This window comes from Lepisma saccharinum, chromosome 22 (assembly GCF_977018435.1).
Source record: "Lepisma saccharinum chromosome 22, izLepSacc3.1, whole genome shotgun sequence".
Taxonomy (NCBI): Eukaryota; Metazoa; Arthropoda; class Insecta; order Zygentoma; family Lepismatidae; genus Lepisma; species Lepisma saccharinum.
In genome coordinates this window covers 3,950,251-3,974,428 of record NC_139250.1, presented here as the reverse complement: position 1 = coordinate 3,974,428, position 24,178 = coordinate 3,950,251, and the positions used below count along the sequence as shown (strand labels likewise).

Here is a 24,178-nt window from a genome sequence, read left to right as displayed (position 1 = left end):
TTTTTAATCATATCCAATAATGTTCTAGAACATAGAGCTCTATCATAATTCTATTGTGTTTACTTTTCATTGAATTTAAGGACTGTAGTGAATTTATATTGTTTCAATGAATTACTATTTTCAGTTCATGATTTCATTCTATATCTAAACGAATAGAGCATATTATCCATTTTTGATTGAAATATTTGAACTTGATTGATTGATTTGGTGTTTAAGTCCACTTTATGCACATTAAGGCTAATTGTGACTGGACCTACAGTTTAAAGTGGAATCCGAACCCCTGTGTGCCACCGGGACCCCTTGATTACAAGGTGACGATGCTACCACTGCACCATCGGGGAGGCTATTTCAACTTGATTTTTACATAGTACTTTGTTTACAATATCATTTTAGTAACTTTGGATAGTTTACAGCTTCTCAGAGCAATACATGAAGTGAAGAAAAATCAAATGAGTTGCATAATTGGAAGCACCAGCATCCCGTAAGCTTGTAATAAACCCTACAGGAACAATTACGTATTTTTATCTGGCATCCCTGCTGAAAATTTTGCCTACTGTTTTCAGTAGATCTATAGGTGTTTTGAAACATCTACTATGTTTAGATTTTCAAATAGATATAAATAAAAAATTTAAATCAGGAAAAATGAAAAGTTACATTTACAGCCAACATGTTGAGTTACATACACTGTATACAATATTGCATGTAATACAGAAGAAAATATTTCACTTGTAATTCTTCTACTGTACATGTACAGTAGGCCTACTGAACTTATTCAATAGGAAACTATTGAGTTTCAGTAGATTTCCGAGACACACAGTAGAGTACTGTTGATAATAGTAGAATCTGTCTACTGAAAACAGTAGAAATTTCCAGCCGGGAGGGGGCACTTGGGCTATTGCCAAAGTTGCCTCTTCCTAGGACTGGCTCTGATTTCGTGCATGATTTTGAGTGCCAATAAACCACACATTATTTACCAAACATTAGTAGAATTAATGATTGATACATTTGGAGAAGTTAATAAATCATTGAGAAACACTTATTTATTTTATGCAGCTCTATATAAATGGAGTACGCGTTGGTCAGAAGATTCTTCCTGTTGCAACAACAAATCTCGAAGGCCTGGATCCACCGGCAATGATGATTGGCTGCCACAAGACTGCAGATAATCCAACCTATAGGCACTTTGCTGATGGCCAGTTTGATGAAGTTGCCATCTGGCTTCGTTATTTAAAAGATGATGAACTGCATCTATTTCTTGGTGGTTATGGTATGTGCAGTACCATTTTCTTTCATACACTATTTTTAATTACAGCTTAATTGTACAAATGTTTCACACTGCTAGAGAATTCTGTATTGAATTGGTGATCCCAGAAACATACAAGAATAGTGTCCATGATGAAGCTTTCGTGGCAGCGAATGATAAAGAGATTTTCTCTGCATGTCAGCCAGGTGATTTCCGGATAGGCCTCTTTGCTTCAGACCTCAATCAGGGATCGAAGATGAGAGTGACGTTAGTTCTTGAAAGCTCGGAAGCCAATTCAGAAATAACCTGGCTGATATTCCAAGAAAACCTCTTGATTATAAGAAGAGTGTCAATTCATTTTTAAGACTGCCATGCTGATAGGAATCCATAGCGTGATAAACTGTGCATTAGATGAAGAAAAGAAAGTGTTTAAGGGTATTATCGAAGGGGGGAGGGGGAGAAATATCAAACTCTTACATATTAGGCCTTAATTGACACCTGGATTCTGGTGGGATTCTGAATTAAACTTTGGGAGGAACAGTATCCAACTCTAGATCTTAGATTTTTGCGGGTATTTTAGTTAGAGGGTGATTGACCCTTAAATTCAGAGGGTATCCAATTATTGTGTATTACTATTGTCTTAGACTATTGCGGAGATTCTGGTGTGGAGACCGAGAATTAATTTTTTGGAGGAGACAATATTCACTCTTCAATATCAACAGTAAGTCTAAAATTGGCCTGGAAACTTTGGTGGTAGGATTGAGTATTAAATTTAAAGGGGGAGATAGAAAGTTGTTGATAAAGTGTTAAATCTTAGATTGTCAAGGGATTTCTGTAGTGGAGAGAGAGTTCGAAAATTAAATTTTGGAGACTGCATTTAGCGATATGTTATCCACACGTTTTTGTCCCCGAACATGCCGAAGGGGAAGCTGGAAAAGACTAAATATCTCGGGATCTTAAGAAAGTATTGACATTGCATTAAATTAATATGTTCAAATATATAAAAGAAATGGATGTAAATATTTTCTTGCTCACTTCGCTCGCAATGATGTGTTACTAGGATGCGTGTTTGGCACTTTAATGAGATGAATGTGAAGTTTATATACTGCATTTACATAGCTGAATTACAGGACAAGCTATATTCTTGCTTATGATGAATGATTTTAGGGGTGGTTTTGAGTGATGGGCACCCCTGTTTAGGAAATAGGGGCAGATCAAGTGTAGTGTTCAGTAAAGCTAAGAAAAAAGTTACTTTCGGTAGACACGCTGTCGTAATTAAATACGTTGTGGGGATTACGATGTAGTTTAAGAGGGCGCAAATGATATGATTTGGGAGGGCACATGACATGATTTTGGGGGGGATGCACCATTGGCCTTGAGGGCATGGGCACCCCTGCACTTGAGGTTTATTTTCGGAATCTTTTAGATGTAATTCAACATAATATGTAATTCACTGCATGGGTTTCTTCTTTAAACTTCATCTTGTCTAATGATACAAACAAGTTTGTGATCATACTGCTTGTAACAAGGAATTCAAAGTTTAAAATATTAAATAATGGATAAAATATTTTTTAAATTAATTGAAATGACAAGTCTGGTACTTAATTTTTTCATTTCACCTGCTTTCTTATTGGGTAGTAAGTCTGTACAATTTATAATTTCTTTTTGCTTTGGCTGTTACAGAAGAGAATATTTCTAAGCTAACTCCAAGAAAGTTCCTACACATGATTGATTCTCTGAATATATCAGATGTAAATATGTATTCTTCTGCTTCTGAAACATTCAAGAAGTTAACGAACACTGACCTCAGTGGCCTAGATGAAGAAGAGAAAGTTGAAGAAAGGGAAGATGACAATCATGAATATGATGAACCCAAGAAGCCTAAAAGAAAAACCACACGTTCTATTGCTGAAGGTAAGATACTCAGAAATAACAGATTTTACTAAATGAAAAGTTTACCATGTATAATGCATACATATAGAGAATTTTTACCAAAGTTGAAAACAGGTTAGGTTTTTGGATTAAATTGTTTCTTATTTGTTCTTCACGGGTATAACAAATACACTGATTCACAAAATTGAAACAACACATAGTAAAGTGCACAATAGTAAAGTAACAAACATACATATGTCCCTCCTGTATGGGAAATAGCGCAAAATGGTGCCTGAATGCCATATGCACAACTTAGCTGAGGCAAGGGGAGGGGGCACTTGCCCCCACAAATTTTCAGGTGTATTAAAATATACAAGTGGAGAACACTTTTGTTAACCTCCTGGAAAAAGGGAAGATGATGTTCGTTCATGTAACCATTAATGAAGGGACACTCACGAAGAACACTCATGCCCAGGCTTGGATTTGAACCTGGGACTCCTGGCATCATAGCATGCTATACTAACCATTTTAGGTTTTATTTGTGTCAGTGAATTCACACACATAAAATAAACACACAGATATTGACATGAATGCAAGTGGTGATTACAGTTTGTTAATTGTCAATGCTATATTATTAATAGAGAGCGGAAGTTGATGACCTAAAAAATATAGCTATATGACCTAAAGAATGTCCTAAAAAATGGGAAAAAATGCAAAAAATGACCATTAAATTTGCGAGTTTCAGGTTAAAAATTGAAACGAAAAGTAAATTAAACAAAATGCAATCTTGCTTTTAAAAAAAGGCACCACATGCACATTCAATTAAAGTATGCAGCGAGGATTTCGAATGGAAACGACCGAATAATTTAAAACAATTTAATGAAAAAGTCGTATACCCTGAATGAATTGGTGTTGCATTAATTTACCACATCTTTGTCTGGTGATGTAGTATGGTGTGTTTCTGTGGCACTGGAAAGGAAAGAAATTATCACGATCCACGTAAGACAATTTTTGTTTGTTCGTAAATTGCAATTCTGCATGATATATATATATATATATATCACCTTGGTGCAAAGACTCAAGAATATTACCAAAATGAAAGAAGTGACAAAATATGACGAAACAATACACCGAATATTGTGAAAAATGGCAGGAAAATGCCGAAAATCGGGGAAAATGACCTAAAACCTGAAAATTGGCAAAAAATGAAGAAAACAATGCACTTTAAAATTACCTTTTTTGGGTTCTAGACGAAGTGCAATATTGTGTATATTTAATGGGCATCGTGTCCAAGATGTCAGAAAAAAGATGACATTTCATCAACTTCTGCTCCTTAATTATTAATAACCTGACACTATAACCAAAAGCAGCATGTTGCAATATAAGAATACTTTCCTTTCAGATGATGAAAATGAAGACAAAGATGTGAGAGATATGAAGACTTTGCTAAGGATAGTAGGCAAAATGACAAGTTCAAACAAGGAGCCTATCACATCAGATGAACTACAAACTTATTCAGTAAGTTCCTATTTGGTATGGGATCAATTAATGGCATATTGAACATAAGATTACTGAAATATTGATTTATTGACTAAATTTGCACATTACAGTCTGATCATCTTGCAGAATATTAAAAAGTTTTTATTTTTCTGTGATAATTAAAAAAGGGACTCCATGTGAAAAATAGACTTTAAAAGAAATGATGCATTATGTATAAGGATTGAAAAACTGTACACGTTGTTCATCAATCAATATATTTTGCAACAGATTTATTGAACCTTTCATATTTATAACTTGAATATGAATGCGCATTTTGATTTTGAAGTTACTTTTATTTATCAAAAATATTGTAGTGTGTACTTTTGTACTCACTAACTAGCTGAGGAAAGTTTTGATATTTATATTATGAATTTACTTTGTATGTTTTTTCATGTTTTTTTAATAAATAAACTAAATTAAATGTGACAATTTAAATTATTTAAATAAGTGAAAATAACTTGCACAAGCAGCTCTGAATGTTTATTAATTAGGTTAGTCCAGTACATTATTTACTAGCATTGGTAAAACTTTAAAAAGTAGAGTGCCACACACGTAAATTTGCCGTTGCGTAGAAACGAATTTTCGTTTCGTCTCCCTCTCTCTTAGCATCATGTGTTCTACCCTGCTCGAAAACCTTCGCTATTGTTGCCACATTGTCATTCCATTCCTGGACACACTCGCGCAAACATCATTGAAAACAATTCAATAGCGCTCCAGCTAGCGGTTCCCACCGTTCGGTAGGGACGCTAATGTGGCAATATAGCACGGCGTAGTGCTTGCTTCTTTTATGCAGTGCATGTTCATTGGCTAGCTAGTAACTAGTGTTGCCAACTGTAATAATGAAGCACTATTTCTATCACGGAAGGGGAAAAGGCAGGTAAAGTGGCGGTGAGTTTTGTTGGATTGGAAGCACCATATTTTTATTTTATACTAAGTATTTGACCGGTTTGACGTTGTGTGCGTGTATTGCGTGTGTTTATGTAAAAGTGTGTGTTTGCTAATGAACGTTAAATTCCATAATGCCTCCAGTTCTGTCGAAGTTGAAATCAAAAACCTTGCATAGCCAAGCTCGGGAAATTCTAAGCAACGTGCACGAGTTCATGAAGGAGGAAGCCAGTCATGGTGTTAGCATCCCAATAAAGCATTTTGGCAAGAGAGCAGCGAACAGCAGCAACAAATTGTTCATATTTCATAATTTTGGAATTATTCAAAATAAATAAATTATGTGGCTCCAACATCATTTCAACTCTGGCTCCGGCACGTGTTCTTGTAGAAATTGCATAGAGGAGGCTGTCATTTTTGCTGCTTAATGCGATACATATTGTTTTCTGTGTTAAAATTGCCATGCTTTGATGGGTGACCAAGTTCATAGCAGGGCCGGCGGAAGGGGAGGGCGAACCGTCCCATCGCCCAGAGCGGCAAAATTTGAAGAGAAGAAAAAAATAAGCCTATTGAAAACTGTGATCGAGCGAGATATTCTTTTGCGCTGAATAGTATTGAAATAGCATAAGAAGTCTCATTATTTATTTTATATTTTCATGTTTTAGTTAGGAATATATTGATTTTCAATTTTCCGTTGCTGCGTAATGACCGGGGGGGGGGGGGGGGTCGAAATAGAGCGGCATCTGCCGCCACCTCCCAGGGAGGCAAAATGACTAGCGCCGGCCCTGGTTCATAACAAAAGAAAAAGCCGCGCAGCTTATCGTCTAGTTGCAGTATATGTACTTGTTATTGTTGTGGAAGCCGGCATCCTTTGTAAATGTACAACAAAGGCAACCGACTGTCGCCGATCTCAGAGAGGAAATAATAATACTGCTTCAGGAGGAGTGTTATGGTGCAATTGTAGCGGTTTAACACGTTGGCATGTTATTATCTGCCGTTGCAGTTCCATACCAGTGTATACGGGTTTTGGGAGTGAAAAGTTAGAACGCCACCAGTGCATTAATGCAATGAAAAATAATATATATATTTTTTTATTTTGTTTGAAATCACTCAAATAAGGAATCGTATGAAGAAGTCTTCTTTGCAGCATTTTTGGTAATTTTACTTATGTGTTAGTTCATATTTTGCGAATTTTTAGTCCATATGTATGTAGCTACATACATAGTCACTTGTTAGTACATATTAATCCTAGTCCTGGTATAATGCATGACGTTTAAAACTCAACGTTAGATAGACCTGAATTCTCTAATTTTATTGTTGTACGTAACAGCTGTGCATCGGCGCACCGCAGCGATTTTTCTATCTGCTCCATTAGCAACACTGCTTCTTTAGTTCTGTCGCGCATTGCACGGCAGAATTATCTGCGCTGGACTCTACTTTCCAGCTCAGAGTTCAGAAAAATGAATACCAATCCTTCTCTGTTTGAAAGTGTTTTCAACTCTTTGCTAAGTATGAATCAACTGAAGAAACAGATATGTTTCAATACATTATTCTGCAAACCTTCCTAAAAGTCAAATATCTAACTATGGAAAAACATAAATTATCTCGAAGGCTTTAGTATTAATTTTATACACTGTTTTCAGACTCTGCTAGATTCTGTAAACAACTTGCTGAACTTCAGGAATGAAAACACATGGAAAAAGCTGCAGGCGTCTGGTGTTCACCCTGGCACTGCCCAACTCTTGCTGGACTTCGAGACATGGCAGATGCAGAATTTGAAACACCTGGATCATGCAAGGAACGGAACCTTCACTTTCTCACAGCAAACACAGAATGTTGGTATGTGCTCATTACCATGTACACAATTGTTTATTTTCATATACACAATGATCGTGATGAAAGAGTTCACACCTAACATTAACAATTTAAATGAAATCTTTTCTTCCACCACACCAAGAGAAGACTGTTGCAGACCATGAATTTTTGAATTTCCAAAATATTTTTTTATTATACACACTTTAAATGCTCTTTCTGCACTGTCCAGCTGAAAATGTCTATTAGTTCCAATTGAAATTTCAATTGGTTTGAATTAGTTTCAACTGGAATGAATTGGATTCAGTTGGATGCCAAATAAAGATATCAGAATGAATTCAATTGGAATCTCATTTGAAAGCAATTGGAAATGCTGGGTAATTTCTAATTGATGAATTGCATCCAAAAGTTTGTATGTATTGCAACCATTTTTTTTCAATTGTGAAATTCATCACAATTCACCAATTGGCTCCATATGAACACCAAAGCAATTCACAAATTGGTTCCAATAGAGCATCTAAACACACGTATTAGCTATTGGAAAGGAAAAGTGTCTATTGGGTGGTGTTTCATTTTGTAGTGGAGTGTCCCTTGTTAGTTTGTTGTGAAACTGCCATGTCTTAAGTCAGGTACCTACTGCTTCTTGCCCCTTGTTGCATGCTACTCTGGTGTGATATCAGCCTAAAGGATATTTCATTGCAAAAGCTTAATGTTTGGTAAAGTTTAGGTGATCGACAGAAAAAAAATGTTAATGTTGATTGATTGATTGAGTTGGTGTTTTAAGTCCACTTTATGCACAGTAAGGCTAATTGGACCTGGACCTACAGTTCAAAGTGGGATCCGAACCACTATGTCCATCCACCGGGAATCGAACCCGGGACCTCTTGATTACAAGGCGGTGATGCTACCACTGTGCCATCGAGGAGGCCTATGAAATGTTAATGTTGTTGGTGTTAAAATTACAGGGAAAATGAAGGTGATGTAATAATTGTAATGATTTACTTTATTTCCAAAGATATATTGTTACAGAATTGTTCGATATAAAACTTCAAATACATGTAATTCTTTCAATGGCTATGTGGCTTGTTAAAATCCCTTTGCAGTTCACAATGATTTCAAATATACTGGAACATTGTACACAATGAATATGAATAGTATTGATATGATCAGCAATAGGTGGGTTTCATGTTTGTGGCAAATATCCACCACGTACCATTTGTTACATCTGCACCAAGTATACATGTTTGTTTCAAACCACGAATTCTTGTGTTAATATCTGCTGCCCGCCCACTTGAATTCCGTATGCTTATAAGAACTGGCCTCAATCATGGCTGCTCGAAGCCACAATTCAACAGTTTGTGGTGCCGGCCTCCATAGCGGCATGGTTAGCACATCACGCTACGACACCAGGGGTCCCGGGTTCGAATTCTGGCCTGGGCATGGATGTTTGTAAGTGTTTCTTTATCAATTTCATCATATCACTACTCATCCCCATCTTCGCAAATTAGCCAAAAGTGGCACAAAAGCAAAGTAAAATAAAGCAAATCAATCAATCAACAGTTTGTGACGTAGGTGAAACACACCTATAGTAGTTGAATATCCTGATTACGGGATGCACTTGAAATATTGCAAAAAGAAAAGCAAATTGTGTATAAAAACTTTTTACATTTATGTTTTGGGAAGTGAGCTGGCAATAAATAGATACAAAGAGCTGAAGTACTCACTTGTCTCCTTTTTATATATGTTCATGATTTTTACTCAAGTTGAATTACTGCATTAGGTCTATATTAAGAATGCAATACACAAGACTCTCGCTAATCCGCCCCTCAATAGTCCGCCCTCTCAGTAGTCCGGCCCACATCCGGCCTATAGTCACTCAAGCAGAAATGACGTGCACAACAATGAATTATTGTGTTTAACAATGTTGTTAGTTAAAAATGTTAAACAATGCTATACATACGTACAGTATTTGAAATTGTAACTTTCTTACAGTAAAGTTCAGTACATACTATGGCTTCTAAAAGGAAACACGTTACGCTTGACCTCAAGCAGAAACTCGAAATTTTAGATAAGTTGAACCGAGGCTCTTCACAGAAAGCCATTGCTATTGAGTATGGTGTTGGACGAGCAACTATTTATTACATCAAGGGGAAGGAAGAAGTTATTCGACAGTACGCATCCCAAATGGATAGCGAGTTTGGGAAACGGAAGGTTATGTTAAAGAGTGACAATGAAGAACTGGACATAGCTGTTTATAGTACGTAATTTCCGACCCTCTCAATAATCCGGCACTTCCGCGAATCCGGCACCCATATGTGCAAGGAATGGCCGGATTAGCGAGAGTCTAGTGTATATTAATTCTATTTTTGTCTCATAAATTCTTAGGAATTGCACCAAATTTTAACTGTTTTATTCCAGTGATGTTGCTACACAAATTTCCAAACAACACTTTTACAAGCCAAAAGACCTTTATTAGTCCAGATTACAAACAGGCAGAAGATGTGGCAAATGGACGGGACAGGAATTTCGACCAATTAGAAGGTAAGACAACTGTTTGTGCGACTTACGTAACACAATAGTATGCGACCAGTTTATATTTTTAAGAGCAATTTGTATGAGGGTCACTATTTAAATTTTGAGCCTTGGCAACACTGATTGAAGTTAGGCGCGATTTGACATTTGCACGGAATCGTCTGGCATTATTGACCATAACATACTTCAAATGTTTTGTCAATAGCTTCATTTGTGTTGTTTATGTTGCCTTGGAGATTGTGCGACAACAATAAAATGGAATTAACTCGTGAACATTTTCGTGCAATGATTTTTTACGATTTTCGACGTGGATTATCAAGACAAGAGTGCATCGATCAACTTACTTCGACATTTGGCGATGAAGCCCCATCCTTTGCCACTGTGAAACGCTGGTATAACGAATTTAATCGTGGCCGCCATTCGCTCACCGACGAGATTCGCGAAGGTCGTTCAAAATCAGTTGTTGTTCAAGAAAACATTGATGCTGTGCAAAACCTAATACTGCAAGATCGTCATGTGACATACTGTGAGATTGAGGCAACCATGGGCATTAGTTCCACCAGCATATATAAAATATTACATGATCATTTAGCTGTGAGAAAGGTATGTTCTCGTTGGATCCCACACAATTTGACAAAAACTCAAAAAGACGCTCGCTTCAATTGGTGCAAACAAATGCTCAATAAATACAATTGTGGTGCTTCAAAAGACGTATATAAGATTGTAACAGGTGACGAATCATGGATATATACATATGAGCCGGAACGTAAACAGCAGTCGACTGTATGGGTGTTTCAAGATGAACCCAATCCAACAAAAGTTGTTCGCGCTCGAAGCACATCGAAACAAATGGTCGCCTGTTTTTTCGGGAAAACTGGTCATGTGGCAACTGTGCCTTTAGAGGAACGTAGAATGGTCAACTCTGAATGGTACACAACAATTTGTTTGCCAGAGGTCTTCGGTCAAATACGGAAAACAAACAAACGCCGTCGGATCATTCTTCATCAAGACAATGCCAGCTGTCACACATCTCGTCTAACAACCGACTTTATGAACAGTCAAAAAATCGAATTGATGGGTCATCCACCGTACAGTCCTGATTTGGCACCCAATGACTTCTTCTTGTTCCCGAATGTCAAGAATAAATTGCGTGGACAACGATTTTCGTCGGCGGAAGATGCCGTTGATTCGTTCAAAAACCATATCATGGAGGTGTCTCAAGAAGATTGGAAAAACTGCTTTGACAAATGGTTCGAATTGCATAACACACAGGATACTTCAGACTTCAGAAAGTGTCGCGTCGGTATATAAACGGTAAATTTCATGTTTAAGAGTATATTTCCCATTTTGCAGTTCATTTCGCATTATTTCGTGACAAAGCAGGGTAGAAAAATGCACCTCTCACTTTTCAGAAACATGACAAATGAACATTACAGCATGTTATTTCATATGTCGTGTTTTCATCAAGAACGAAATTTGCATACCTCTAGTGATCATGTTGCAGAATCATCATCATCATCATTATCCTTTTACCATTTCCTGCCACAGGCTGGGTCAGCATAGAAGTCAAGCCTCTCCATTTTTTCCTGGTCTTCCACTACTCCTCTTTTTCTACGGTGTTCCAATCTTGTTCTCTTCTTCTAACACTTTTCCCCATCTGCTCTTTCCACCAACATCTTGGTCTCCCCATCGGTCTTATTCCCACTCCGTGTACATTATAAGCTCTTACTGGTAGTCTTTCTGCATCCATCCTCTTCATGTGTCCGAACCATCTCATCTGTGCCTGATCTATCCTGTCCTGAAGCTTCACCACACCCACTGTCTGTCGGATCTCCTCATTCCTTATTCTATCCCTTCTAGTCTTCCCCAATATACGCCTTAGAAATTTCATCTCCACAGCATGAATCTTTCTTTTGTCTCTCTCTGTCATTGTCCAAGTCTCTGCTCCGTACGTAATTATTGGCACATAGTATGTGTTATACATGGGTTAAGTCATAAGTCATGGCAACTATTTTTTTTCTGGCAAACAGGGGACAACACGAAAAATCTAAGATATACGTTTGAAACTGTATGGAATGAACCTTCGAATGAAGCTATCAGATGAAGTCTGAATTCAGGAGACTCTCGTAGGGAAGAGACAGAACACAGGACATTGGACAACAGTATTTTATTATGGGATGAACAACAAGTACACACGACTACACTGTTTAACAACCTTCATCATATTCACCCAGGTTATCCACTGTTCAATAGGGCATGGCATGCACACCCAGTTCTTCCCGTAGCTTTGTATGGCATTCCCATGCATTTCTGCCGTGGAGAACTGCTATTTTAACATACGAATGTTGCTCCTGCTTCATGACCTCCATTTTTGAACGCTGTCGTTCACCAACTGAATTTGGAGGCATGCTTATTATCTCACCTTTGTTCACGTACACCAACCGTCAACTGATGGCTTCTTTCGAAAGTACATTTCATACATTTTCAAACATATATCTTAGATTTTTAGTGTTGTCCCCTGTTCGCGAGAAAAAAAAAATAGTTGCCATGACTTATGACTTAATCCACGTATATTACCTTCTTGTATTTATAGGTACATCCCTGTTCCATATTGTTGCAGAATAATAACTATAAAGATATTTATTTCTGGAACAAAAATTGAAAACTCTTTTCTCTGTTATGATTAAAAATACAAAATGTACTTTATAGAAAACCTTAATAATGTTCTTCGTTCCAGTACCAACAGCTCTGTTTTCTGACCCACGATGCAGTGTGACTACTGCTATGTCTCTTATTTATAACAACCTAAATTTCTTGATGCCACTTCAAGTTAACAAAGCGTAAGTATTGTAATATTTATTTATTTATACTGGTAATTCCTTCAGTATTATGATGTGTAAATAGTCTGCTAAAAGTGGACATTGCATTCATTGTTACTATCCAAAAAATTGTATTTTTATATTTTGCTTCTTCTACTTCACTTTTGTGTCACTTTTGGCTAATCTTGAAGATGAGGATGAGTGACGTTATGATAAAATTGATGAAGGGAGAATCACGTATTAGCTCGGGCTAGGACTCGAACCTGGGAACTTTGATGGCAAGATTGAAAGTTGATTACTTCATACACATTGCATACACAAGGTATGCTATGTAATATTAATGTTAACATCTCCATAGTATTGTTAAGCTGTCCTTTTGTACCAATTATTAGAATTTCAGGGGGAATAAAAAAAATAAACTTGTCGATAGAAACTATGTGCATCTCAGTTGACCATATTTCCATATGAAATATCACAATGTGTAGGCCTATATTACATTCACTCCAGCCTTGGTATTTTCACACTGGAGCCATTCCATGTAAGTGGACAAGCAAGGTTAATTTATTTTTATTGAAAGTATCACTTATTACGTATGAAATAAAAGGGAAAACTATTCAGAATATGGAATTATTAATACAAACATATGTTTCATGGCTTTTAAATAACATATTGTTTCAAACCTATTACTTTTAATAGTAGAAATGGGATTTTATGTGCAGTGTTCCCACTTAATTTAGTTTCATTATGATACAGTATTATACAGTGGCGTGGCGTGACTTTTTCAAAAGTGTTACCGGCTATCAGTACGACAATTATGCCTGCTAGACGTTATCACCCCCCCCCCCCTCCCTGGTAAAGAAAACATGTCTTCGAGCTAGATATTTGTTCATTTCGTTCTTGTTTTGCAATCAGCACAGTGATTTAGCCACAAACACTCCTAGAAAGAACTACCACTCATGAGACAGTTATCACGAAAATCCAATGAATAGTGGTAGACCCTTGTCAATTCTTCATCTGTCTCTGTTTCTTTGCAATGAGGTGCGAAGGGGAAGAAGAAAAACCACACTTTTCTTGGGTCAGTTTAACGTTTGTGTGGTGAGCACTGAGCAGACGGCAGACCTCAGCTCCTTTGTGAAAGGGAAGCCCAGCTGTACATCATATTGTTGCCAACTTAGTATTTTGGAACAAGGTTTGTCCAAATCACGAATCGCACCAAGGAACTATATTTTCATCTATTACCTAACTGGTCTCAGTTGTAGTTCAATCCTGCCTTGGCTTTGCAGTCTACCTCCAGTTGCTTCACAGAAATGGTATTCCTATTTTAGGAGGGATTTAGCTCTTTCCTCCAATCCGATGTGACAACACTGGCTGATACGGTAGGTATGAACAGCAACAGGGCCCCTTAACAGGCATATGAATAACCACCTATAGCACACTATGCCCCAAAGTCCTTCCCCACTCTTTCCTTGCATTGGCGCCCTCTTCTCCCTTGTTGCCTCTTGAGGGTAGCGGAACGGCCTCCCTCTTCGCTTCTGTCGGCTGCAGAAAACATGTCCTAGGCAATATCTACTCGACGGCAACGGTGTTCATTAACATATTTAACAATGTTGTCATTTTATTGAAACAACTTTTTAATTCCTTACATTTTGATGTTACCTGCGGTAACACCAGCTACATGCATGCCATGCCATGCCTCTGGTATTATACCATAAGAAAAGACAATTAATTCTAATTTTGTTCTAATTGTCTCAGTTATTGTTGCTATATCTTAAGCTCTGAAGTATCCTACTTCATTTCTGAAACAAACCTTAGTCTGAAGAATCTATTTATGATAATTTTCATAGCCTTTGCATCGTTCCATAATTCTACATGTGCATGATGTGACACCCGTCACAGGCAAGAAATATTTATAAAAAAAGTATGTAGTAATATTTTTAGAAACTAGAAGCATCTAAATGTCGAGTAAAGTTTGCTTTGTGAAAATAAAATGAAATTGTTTCAGTAAACCCATACATTTCACAGAGTTTTCTGAACGACTGAAGAAGGTCATGTAGTCATGTCTCAGAAGTGTCACCCCCGTCACAATTACAAAAAAATATATTTCCTGTAGCTGAAAATTGAGATGTGGGAGGAATATTCTGAAATTAAATATCTCTCATCAAGGAAAATGAAATTACATGAATTGATATTTGAAGGTGCTAAGAAAAATAATTAAAAAATGAATTTATATTTGTCTGAATGTTACACCAGTCACAATGGAGTTGCCAACTGTGGGAATTTTAAAAAATCTTGTCAAACACCAATAAAAGCAAGACAAAACAATACCAAAGCACCACCTGTAATCAAATGTTTTGTATCTTGTTTGTACATTCTTGTGATCAGCGTGCTATAGATTTATGTATTGCAGTGGATGGTATGGTATTAAATATGGAAGGTGAGTTCTTTCAGTTGTACTCTATGCCAAAATATATTTCTCAGTGAAACAGATATATTTACAATTTTAAAATTTTCAGTGGAGTCACAGCATCAAATTTCTCGGTGGATTCCAAGATAATGTCCTTACACATGGAAAGTGTTACTGCCACTGGAAAAGTTTGCAAAGTCGACAAGGACAAACTGAAGAAAACACCAGTGAAGTTTAAGTTGTTACATATCACCAAGAAACCACAACTTCGAAAGTTAATGTTTCACGAGGATGAACAAATTACTACAGTAAGTACCTTTTTCTGTTTCATTTAGTACTAACAGTATGAATATACAACATGTCCACAAAAACATGCCATGATTATAAACGACCACAAAATTTTAATTGTGAGTAGTAGTATTGATGATATTATAAACTCGAGAAATGAAGAGCCCCCCTCAAGCAGATTTTGCTACACTTAAAACTAGCTCAACATGCCCATATGAGCTTTTTGCTCAAGTGTGGAACCCTGTCTAATCCAAGATTTTTGTAAAAATGCTCTCGAGAATTTCCTGAGAAATGAAGAGCCCCCTCAGATTGATTTGCCTACACTTATAAAAGGCACTTCTGTGAGATTGTTGTCCATAAACTTGTTGAAAATATGCCCCTCTTGATATTTTTTTTGGCCACACTTAAAACTAAGCCAAGCTGCTCATAAGAGCCACCTACACACACACCTACACATATTTACTTCCGGTTTAAGTTCAATTGGATACCAGGTTCAATTTGTTTATCTAATATTAAAATAATGTAATTCTTCTAGAATTGCTCCGTGACTCTCTCATTTCTTACATCATAAACATATGATTTTTCTCCTATGAGAATAACACTACATATGGTGTCAACAGGTAATGCCTCATGGAATTCACAGATAATTTTAATATTTGTCCTGTCATTCACCACAACTTGTTTCCTTTTTGAAGTGTTGATTACAAACATGGGTCTCTGTGCTTTGAATTCATCTGGTGTGTAATACATGTCAGTATTGCCAGTAGTGACCCTTTTGAATGCTGAAAATGCCTCATATAATTTGAGGAAATCATTCTTGGACATGTCTAAATTATAATTCTCTCTAGGAAAGACCTCATTTCTGCCATTTTTAAGATATATGTTCTTGATGTTGCAGCTATCAAATTTACTTGAATTTTTTTCCTGATTGTTGTGTCTTCCAGTCTGAAACAATACCACTACAAAATCAGGCATGTCATATTGAATACTGGAGAATGAATTTGTAGCATCAAACTCATAATATGTACCAGTTGCGGGCTTCTGTACACATTGATATGTATAAAATTGTAGAGGAACCTGTGGATTTTTTATTATATCTGCTTTGTATTTAAGAGCATAGCTGGCCTCATATTCAACAACAGGGATTCTTAACTCCATAGTCTGAATAATGCATTTGCCTGCATCTGGTAGGGTATTGGGCAGAGCTTCCCCTGCAGAGTTTATTGCACTGTACCTCATCAAAGCATTATTATCATTGGCAGCTCTTCTAAATGTAATTCTTAACCCACCCTTCCACATAATTTCTTTGTAATCTGAGAAGAATCCTGGCAATAGGCGCATCGGGAACAGCACTGTGTGGTTCTTAGATAATATCTTATCACCAGCCTCAAATCCACCGATTTTGTAGTAAGAAGCCTCGGTTTTGGATAATTTTAATGTGGCCAAAGCTGTGGAGGTAATGCCGGGATAATCCACTCTGTTTATAACAACGCCATGCTTTCTGATCTCAATTTCAGAGAATAGATGGGGCACAAAATTGTCTACCAATCTTATATTTGAATTTGCCGGAAAATCTGTACCATCGAGCTTTACAACATCAAATTTGATGTATAGATCTGCTCTGTGGGGGTGTATAAAGCCATCCCCTACATCAAGATCAACCTCAATCTCTGTGTTGGGTTGATTTAAATTTGCAAAGGTCCTCCTGTTTGGGGGGAATGATTGTAGCTCATAACTCTCAATATTTTCCATTTTTTTCTTGTATGTATTTTTATTTAAATATTAATCTCTATGATTGCAGTTGTTGTGGCTCCAGCAAAATCAACTAATTCTTCTTTTTCATTAGTGACCATCAATTCAATATAATCTATTCTATTATGGCACACAGGAAAATATAATGTTGGGGGTGGATTGTAGATAATAGGCTCCATAAATTCAGAATTAAGTTTGAATGTTGCAATGATGCCTGTTTGTTTGTGAGTGCCTATGCCATTTGATTTGGTGATCATACCCTCAGCCACATTACAGTGAATATTCAGAGTCTCTATGGCCAAGAATTTAGGTATATTCATAGCAGTGTGTTTGATGCCTGGTTCAAGTTTTGTGTTGTTCTCAAAGCCTAACAGCTCTCCTATAGTACCCAGATCCACTGTTTCTGTGGCAGATACAATTTCTACTCTGTGAGTGACAGAATTTTGACTTAACACTACACCTCTGGGTAATTGAGCATTTAGAGTGGACAGATTATATTGCCCTGGAGTGATGACAATTTTTTCATCCCCTACTGCAATTGTATTGTTGTGGTGTGTAATATTAGGGATTAAGTACATGCCATAAAATGCTCTGAGAGCTATTGTTTTGGGATACACTATGTCATCATGCAATTTGAGTTTCAATATTGAATTTTGGCTGGTGAGATGGAATACCCCCATGATGTTTTAAATACCACAAGGCTTTTTGAAAATCTTCAATTGATGGTTTATTTATTTGAGACATATATCTAAGAACAGATAAACACAAATGTCCACAATTAACATCTTTGAAATTTTGAATACGGGCATTATTGTAATAAAGATTAGCTGAATTTAGATATTTTATTAAATTTTCAGGTGGAGCACCTCCAAATGAATCAAACACAAATGCCTCATTTTTTAAATATTTAAGATAACAAATCCAGTGAGTGCCCTGATTTTTGTACTTATCCAAATTAACAATGCCACACTCTTTGTTGAGTGGTTCTTCTGGTAGAGAATCAGACATGTACACACCTCTAAAATGTTTGATGCCTAGTGGCTTGATTAAAGCTTCAATATCTTGGTTTGTAAGCGGCTCTTGTTTTTTTTAAACTTATTCATGGCTCTCTTAACACATTTGCCTTGTTTCTCCATTGCCAGGTTATGGCGCTTCTGCTCATCTAATTCTGCCCTATTCTTCTTGGCATCTATTACTGTTTTTGCTATGGCAGCTGATCCCCCAGCCAAGCTCCCCACAGCCCCGAGAGCAGCTAAGATGGCAGGGATGGTAAATATAAATCCCCCCACATGTGATTTTTTTCTTGATTGCTGTAATTTTTGGGATCATTTCACTGGAACCCGACAGTAACGAATCTCGAAATAAAATACATACACGAATTGTACTCGTTTTGTACCGAAATGTACCACAAAAATTTCGTTTTGTACCAAGTTCCTTATACCAGATATCGTATACCAAAATACCGGGTTCCAGTGAAACGATAAAACCCCGACAATCGAATTTCGACGTTTTTATGATGTCATCGAATTGTACTCGTTTTGTACCGAAATGTACCACAAAAATTTCGTTTTGTACCAAAATCCTTGTACCAGATATCGTATACCAAAATACCGGGTTCCAGTGAAATGGTATTTTCGAAATTCGAAAAATGAGGTTCTGATACTGCCACCGAATAGTACTCGTTTTGTACCGAAATGTACCACAAAAATTTCGTTTTGTACCAAGTTCCTTATACCAGATATCGTATACCAAAATACCGGGTTCCAGTGAAACGATAAAACCCCGACAATCGAATTTCGACGTTTTTATGATGTCATGGAATTGTACTCGTTTTGTACCGAAATGTACCACAAAAATTTCGTTTTGTACCAAAATCCTTGTACCAGATATCGTATACCAAAATACCGGGTTCCAGTGAAATGGTATTTTCGAAATTTGAAAAATGAGGTTCTGATACTGCCACCGAATAGTACTCGTTTTGTACCGAAATGTACCACAAAAATTTCGTTTTGTACCAAGTTCCTTATACCAGATATCGTATACCAAAATACCGGGTTCCAGTGAAACGATAAAACCCCGACAATCGAATTTCGACGTTTTTATGATGTCATGGAATTGTACTCGTTTTGTACCGAAATGTACCACAAAAATTTCGTTTTGTACCAAAATCCTTGTACCAGATATCGTATACCAAAATACCGGGTTCCAGTGAAATGGTATTTTCGAAATTTGAAAAGCGAGTTTCTGATATTGCAATCGAATTGCATTCGTTTTGTACCGAAATGTACCACAAAAATTTTGGTTTGTACCAAAATCCTTATACCAGATATCGTATACGAAAATACAGGGTTCCACTGAAATGGTATTTTCGAAAATTGAAGTTCTGATACTGCCACCGAATAGTACTCGTTTTGTAACGAAATGTACCACAAAAATTTCGTTTTGTACCAAGTTCCTTATACCAGATATCGTATACCAAAATACCGGGTTCTAGTGAAACGATAAAACACCCACCATCGAATTTCGACGTTTTTATGATGTCATCGAATTGTACTCGTTTTGTACCGAAATGTACCACAAAAATTTCGTTTTTTTACCAAAATCCTTATACCAGATATCGTATACCAAAATACCGGGTTCCAGTGAAATGGTATTTTCGAAATCAGAAAATTGAGGTTCTGATACTGCTATCGAATAGTACTCGTTTTGTACCGAAATGTACCACTAAAATTTCGTTTTGTACCAAGTTCCTTATACCAGATATCGTATACCAAAGTACCGGGTTCCAGTGAAACGATAATACCCCGACTATCGAATTTCGACGTTTTTACTATGTCATCCAATTGTACTCATTTTGTACCGAAATGTACCACAAAAATTTCGTTTTGTACCAAAATCCTTATACCAGATATCGTATATCAAAATTCCGGGTTCCGCTGAAATGGTATTTTCGAAAATTGAGGTTTTGATACAGTCTGAGTTCTACAACAAATCAAACTCTTCCATTAATCTTAACGTTACAATTTTAGAATCTAGGCAGTCAGTTAATGCTTTTCAGCTACTACTTGCACGGCAGAAGGCGACACGTGTGAACAAAACACCTTCACACTGCTGGAACTGAAATGGAAGTATTCTTGCACGTCAGGGCCGTTTATGGCGTTTACTGCGTCCCATGTGCCTGAAACAACCTAATTACGAACAATAGATATTTCTAAATGAGGCACCACGCAGGATGACATTAAGTCCATAGGTATGACGGGAAGGAAACAGATGAAAGATGGAAGAAATACGAGTATATTGCTACAAGACGAACTCTTTCCTTCGAGTTAGTAGCATGGTGTGAAGAGGTAAATGAAATACCAGCAATGGAAGAAAATGAACAAATATTATTCCCAGAAGGTAAAACCACTTCTCGTTGTCTGCCTATTCAGTTTCCCACGAATTTTTCCTAGCTTCTACTACACACGTTCAACTTTTTTTCAACAATCACATATTTGTGAAATCGATGGTTTATTTTCCATACAGCTATTTGCCCTTTAACAGTTAAATTACGTGCGAATAACAGTCATTGGTACATATTCGTCTTAGCCTATTTCTTCCCTTTCGCTCGGAATCGTTGGTGACGTATGTTAACCCCCAGAGCCTGAGCTACGCCATGGGGGTGCGAAGGGGTGCTCGCAAATCCCTTGATTTTCTTCCGCACCCCCTTCAGCACCCCTTTTTCGTAACCAATTTTTAGCTTAAATACTGTGAAGTCTTCACAGAAAAGTTTGGAATAACAAAATATATAAATAAATATATAAATAGGTTCTAGAAAACAAACCTGTGTTGCCGCCCACGTAGCGGAGTGATTTGCACATCGGCTTCGACGCCATGGGTCCCGGGATCGAATCCCGGCCTGGGCATGAATGTTTTTAAGTATCCATTCGTCAATTTCATCACATGATCACTCATACCATCTTCGCAAATTAGCCAAAAGTGGCACAAGAAGCGAAGTAGAATGAAGCAAATCAACCAATCAATCAAACCAAACATTTGATTAAACAGGTGATAAATAAATGTCATAATATTTCCAGTACTAAATGCTCTTTAGTATAGTTCATATTTGCTTTTTGCTTTTAGTTACCAAAGAATTTGTTCAAAATTAGCAAATTTAGTAAATGCTATTATTTTCTTCCGTTTAGTTACCATAAAGTGTTTTGTTAATTCAACAGAAAATACTCATGTCGTTTATAGTGTCATGTTACACTATGACCTACAAATACCATATCGTCATACAAAACGCAGAATGTTATGACTGAAGAAAGACAACCATTATTGTACACTACAGAAAGCCTATTTACAAGCAGGGAAGAAAGATGAAAATCGTTTCTGGTGAATTTGGCAAATTTTCATAGAAACCTACTGAAAGTTCAATGGTATTTAATGTAGTGGCTAAAGCATATATGCGCTTCATTTTAACATTGTTGTACAGGGTCTACACAAACATCCATGGACAGAATAACCCAAGCTCCTGCCCCACAGAGGATTATACTGTGATTATACTGAAAAAAATCGGTGGAATCTATCAGAAAAACAGTAGTGCAATTGAATCGTTTATTTCCAAAAATAACGTTTGTGAGAAAACAATAAAAAAAGCATGTGGTATTGTCCCACAAAATATTTTAGCGCAGTATAGCCCAGTCAATGAACGGCAAAAAAGGCCAATGTTGGGAATAATTCAATAAAAGCTGAATTTTGTTCAGTTCTTAGAACACTATTTGTAGTGTAAAATTCCAATGTTCGCGATGTTTCCTTCCAGCAACCCCCCCCAAAAAAACATCAATTTCGCAGACACTCAGTTATTGGCCAATATCTCCGTAACCAATCGCCCAATCGTCGTAGACAGGTCATCGTTTTTTAGTCTTAATCCTCACTAGATGAGCTACAGAAAGAAGTGTGATTAGTTTTTCGGAGGTTTTGCCGTAATTTAAAATAATCTTAAAAGAGTAAAAATTTTCTAGTACTTTTCAAAGTTTTTGCCTTATAACTTTTGAAGAAAGTAAATAACAATAAATAGTTTCGAATAAAAGTTGCACCCTATTTTATAAGCTTTAAAACGATATACATTTTAATGAAGAGTACACCATAAAATGTGTCTCCGAATGGAGGATAGTACCAAAACAAGTGATTATCACACCCCGGCGGTAAAGTCCGGAATCATTGACTTTTTACTAATAATGAAAAAAAATTGGTAGAATTAGTTGCTGTACCGCTTAATATATGTTCAGTCGAGTAGCCTATCGCCACTTGCGTTCTGACGGCAGCCATCTTGAAAAGAGTCCGCCATATTGATTTGATAGAGCTATCTCTGGAACGGTGGTACATATCAACTTCCGTTGTTTTGTTCTTTTCAGAAATATTACAAATAGTGCAAATTATCATAATATATCAGTAGCCCTAAATGTTTTTCGAAAAATAAAAATTGTAGTTTTGTAGAAAGACTTACTACTATTTATAATACTTTATGTGAATAACGGCAAGTTGAAAGTCTTAATAATTCTCGAACTAAACAATAGTATTTTACATCTTGTAAGGTTACGAGATGTTTGTTATGTAGAAGACTTTAGACGAACTGAACTTCTAACATACGATTTTTATATTTAAATATTTATATTTAATAACATTTTAAAGATAAATAAAATTTATATACAACCGAATTTGATTTCTAGAAATAGATTGAAATAAATTCTCCATTTGAAATCAGCAGGTCAGGGTTGACAACAAGGCCACTTACAACAAAGATAACTGCCCTATGGTTATAAGTGCTGGAGGTTCTTTCATGATACAGAAATTTTATTATTCTAACATTCTCATGTTGACAAAAGTGGATCAAAATAGCCCATTCTAACCGTCAAAACGAGTACCCTTGATAGGGATGTTTCCCAATAACTATACATTTCCGGAAAGCCTTAAGCTCAGAACACTATTCTCTTCATAAACTTTTATTCTCTCGTATAATATTTAAGATACTAAAAGTTAAAATATACAAAACAGTAAGTTTGCCTGTAGTATAATGGATGTTAAACTTGGTCCCTTACATTAAAAGAGGAACATATATTAAGTCTTTGAAAATAAAACCCTTAGAACAATATTTGGACCTAAAAGGAACGAGGAGACAAGTGAGTGGAGAAGGTTACATAATTTAGAACTGAATAATATGCATTCATGTCCAGATGTTAGAATAATTAAATGAAGAAGATTTAGGTGGGCAGATCATGTGGCACGAGTGGAAGAGGAAAGATAAGTTTCCTGTTGAGAAACCTGAGTGTAAGAGACCTGTAAGAAATCGGTAAGGATGGGAAAGATTGATCTTGTCCAGGATAGGGACAGATTGAAGGCTTGTGTTGATGCAGCCATAAACTTTCGGGTTTAAGAATGCTAGAGAGTGACTGAGTGACTTAAGCTCAGAACATTTCAGCCTTCAACATCGGATGAGTTAAGATCTTGAAAGCAAAAAAAAACGCCTGGTGTTGACATGTTATGTAAAAGCAGTAAATCTGAATCCAGAACAGTTCCAATTATTGAATGCGATCAACAAAATATTTAAAATATCGAACTGGATTCATTGGTTCTAGGCTGACTACAACTATATGGAGACGATAAGAGAGCCATCATATTGGGAGGCTCCACGTTGAATTTGATTTTGAATTTAATTTGAATTTAAAATTTTGGGTGCGTCAGCACTAAGGCTATTTTGCATCCGTCACATTATACGGGGTCCAGCCCCTTATCGTTACACAGAACAACTCTAACGTTGCATACCTAAAATCATAAAATATTAAAATCTTCTGACTTTCGTTAAAAGCTGAGGCTGTAAAGGAGCACTCAGCACAAATAAGGACAAAACACAGGACAACACAAACAAAATTATACTGGCTATGGGGCCAGTCGCCAGAGCCTCGTTAGTCCAGTCCAGGGTGTACTACGTGGAAGTGAGGTTGACTATTGGGTGCACTACGTGGAAGGAGCACCCCTTACACCCCAGCTCCACTT

General features: G+C 36.7%; 1 protein-coding gene across 1 annotated transcript in view; it reads left to right on the top strand.

Annotated features, from left to right (window-relative positions):
- LOC146004564 (adhesion G protein-coupled receptor L1-like) overlaps positions 1 to 24,178 on the top strand; it is a 79,807-nt gene that overhangs the window by 17,354 nt on the left and 38,275 nt on the right. The window contains exons 6-12 of the mRNA XM_083143431.1: positions 1,054 to 1,267; positions 2,927 to 3,157; positions 4,518 to 4,633; positions 7,180 to 7,375; positions 9,767 to 9,889; positions 12,618 to 12,720; positions 15,213 to 15,411. Coding sequence (XP_082999557.1) covers positions 1,054 to 1,267; positions 2,927 to 3,157; positions 4,518 to 4,633; positions 7,180 to 7,375; positions 9,767 to 9,889; positions 12,618 to 12,720; positions 15,213 to 15,411 — 1,182 coding nt within the window. The remainder of the gene's footprint in view (positions 1 to 1,053; positions 1,268 to 2,926; positions 3,158 to 4,517; positions 4,634 to 7,179; positions 7,376 to 9,766; positions 9,890 to 12,617; positions 12,721 to 15,212; positions 15,412 to 24,178) is intronic.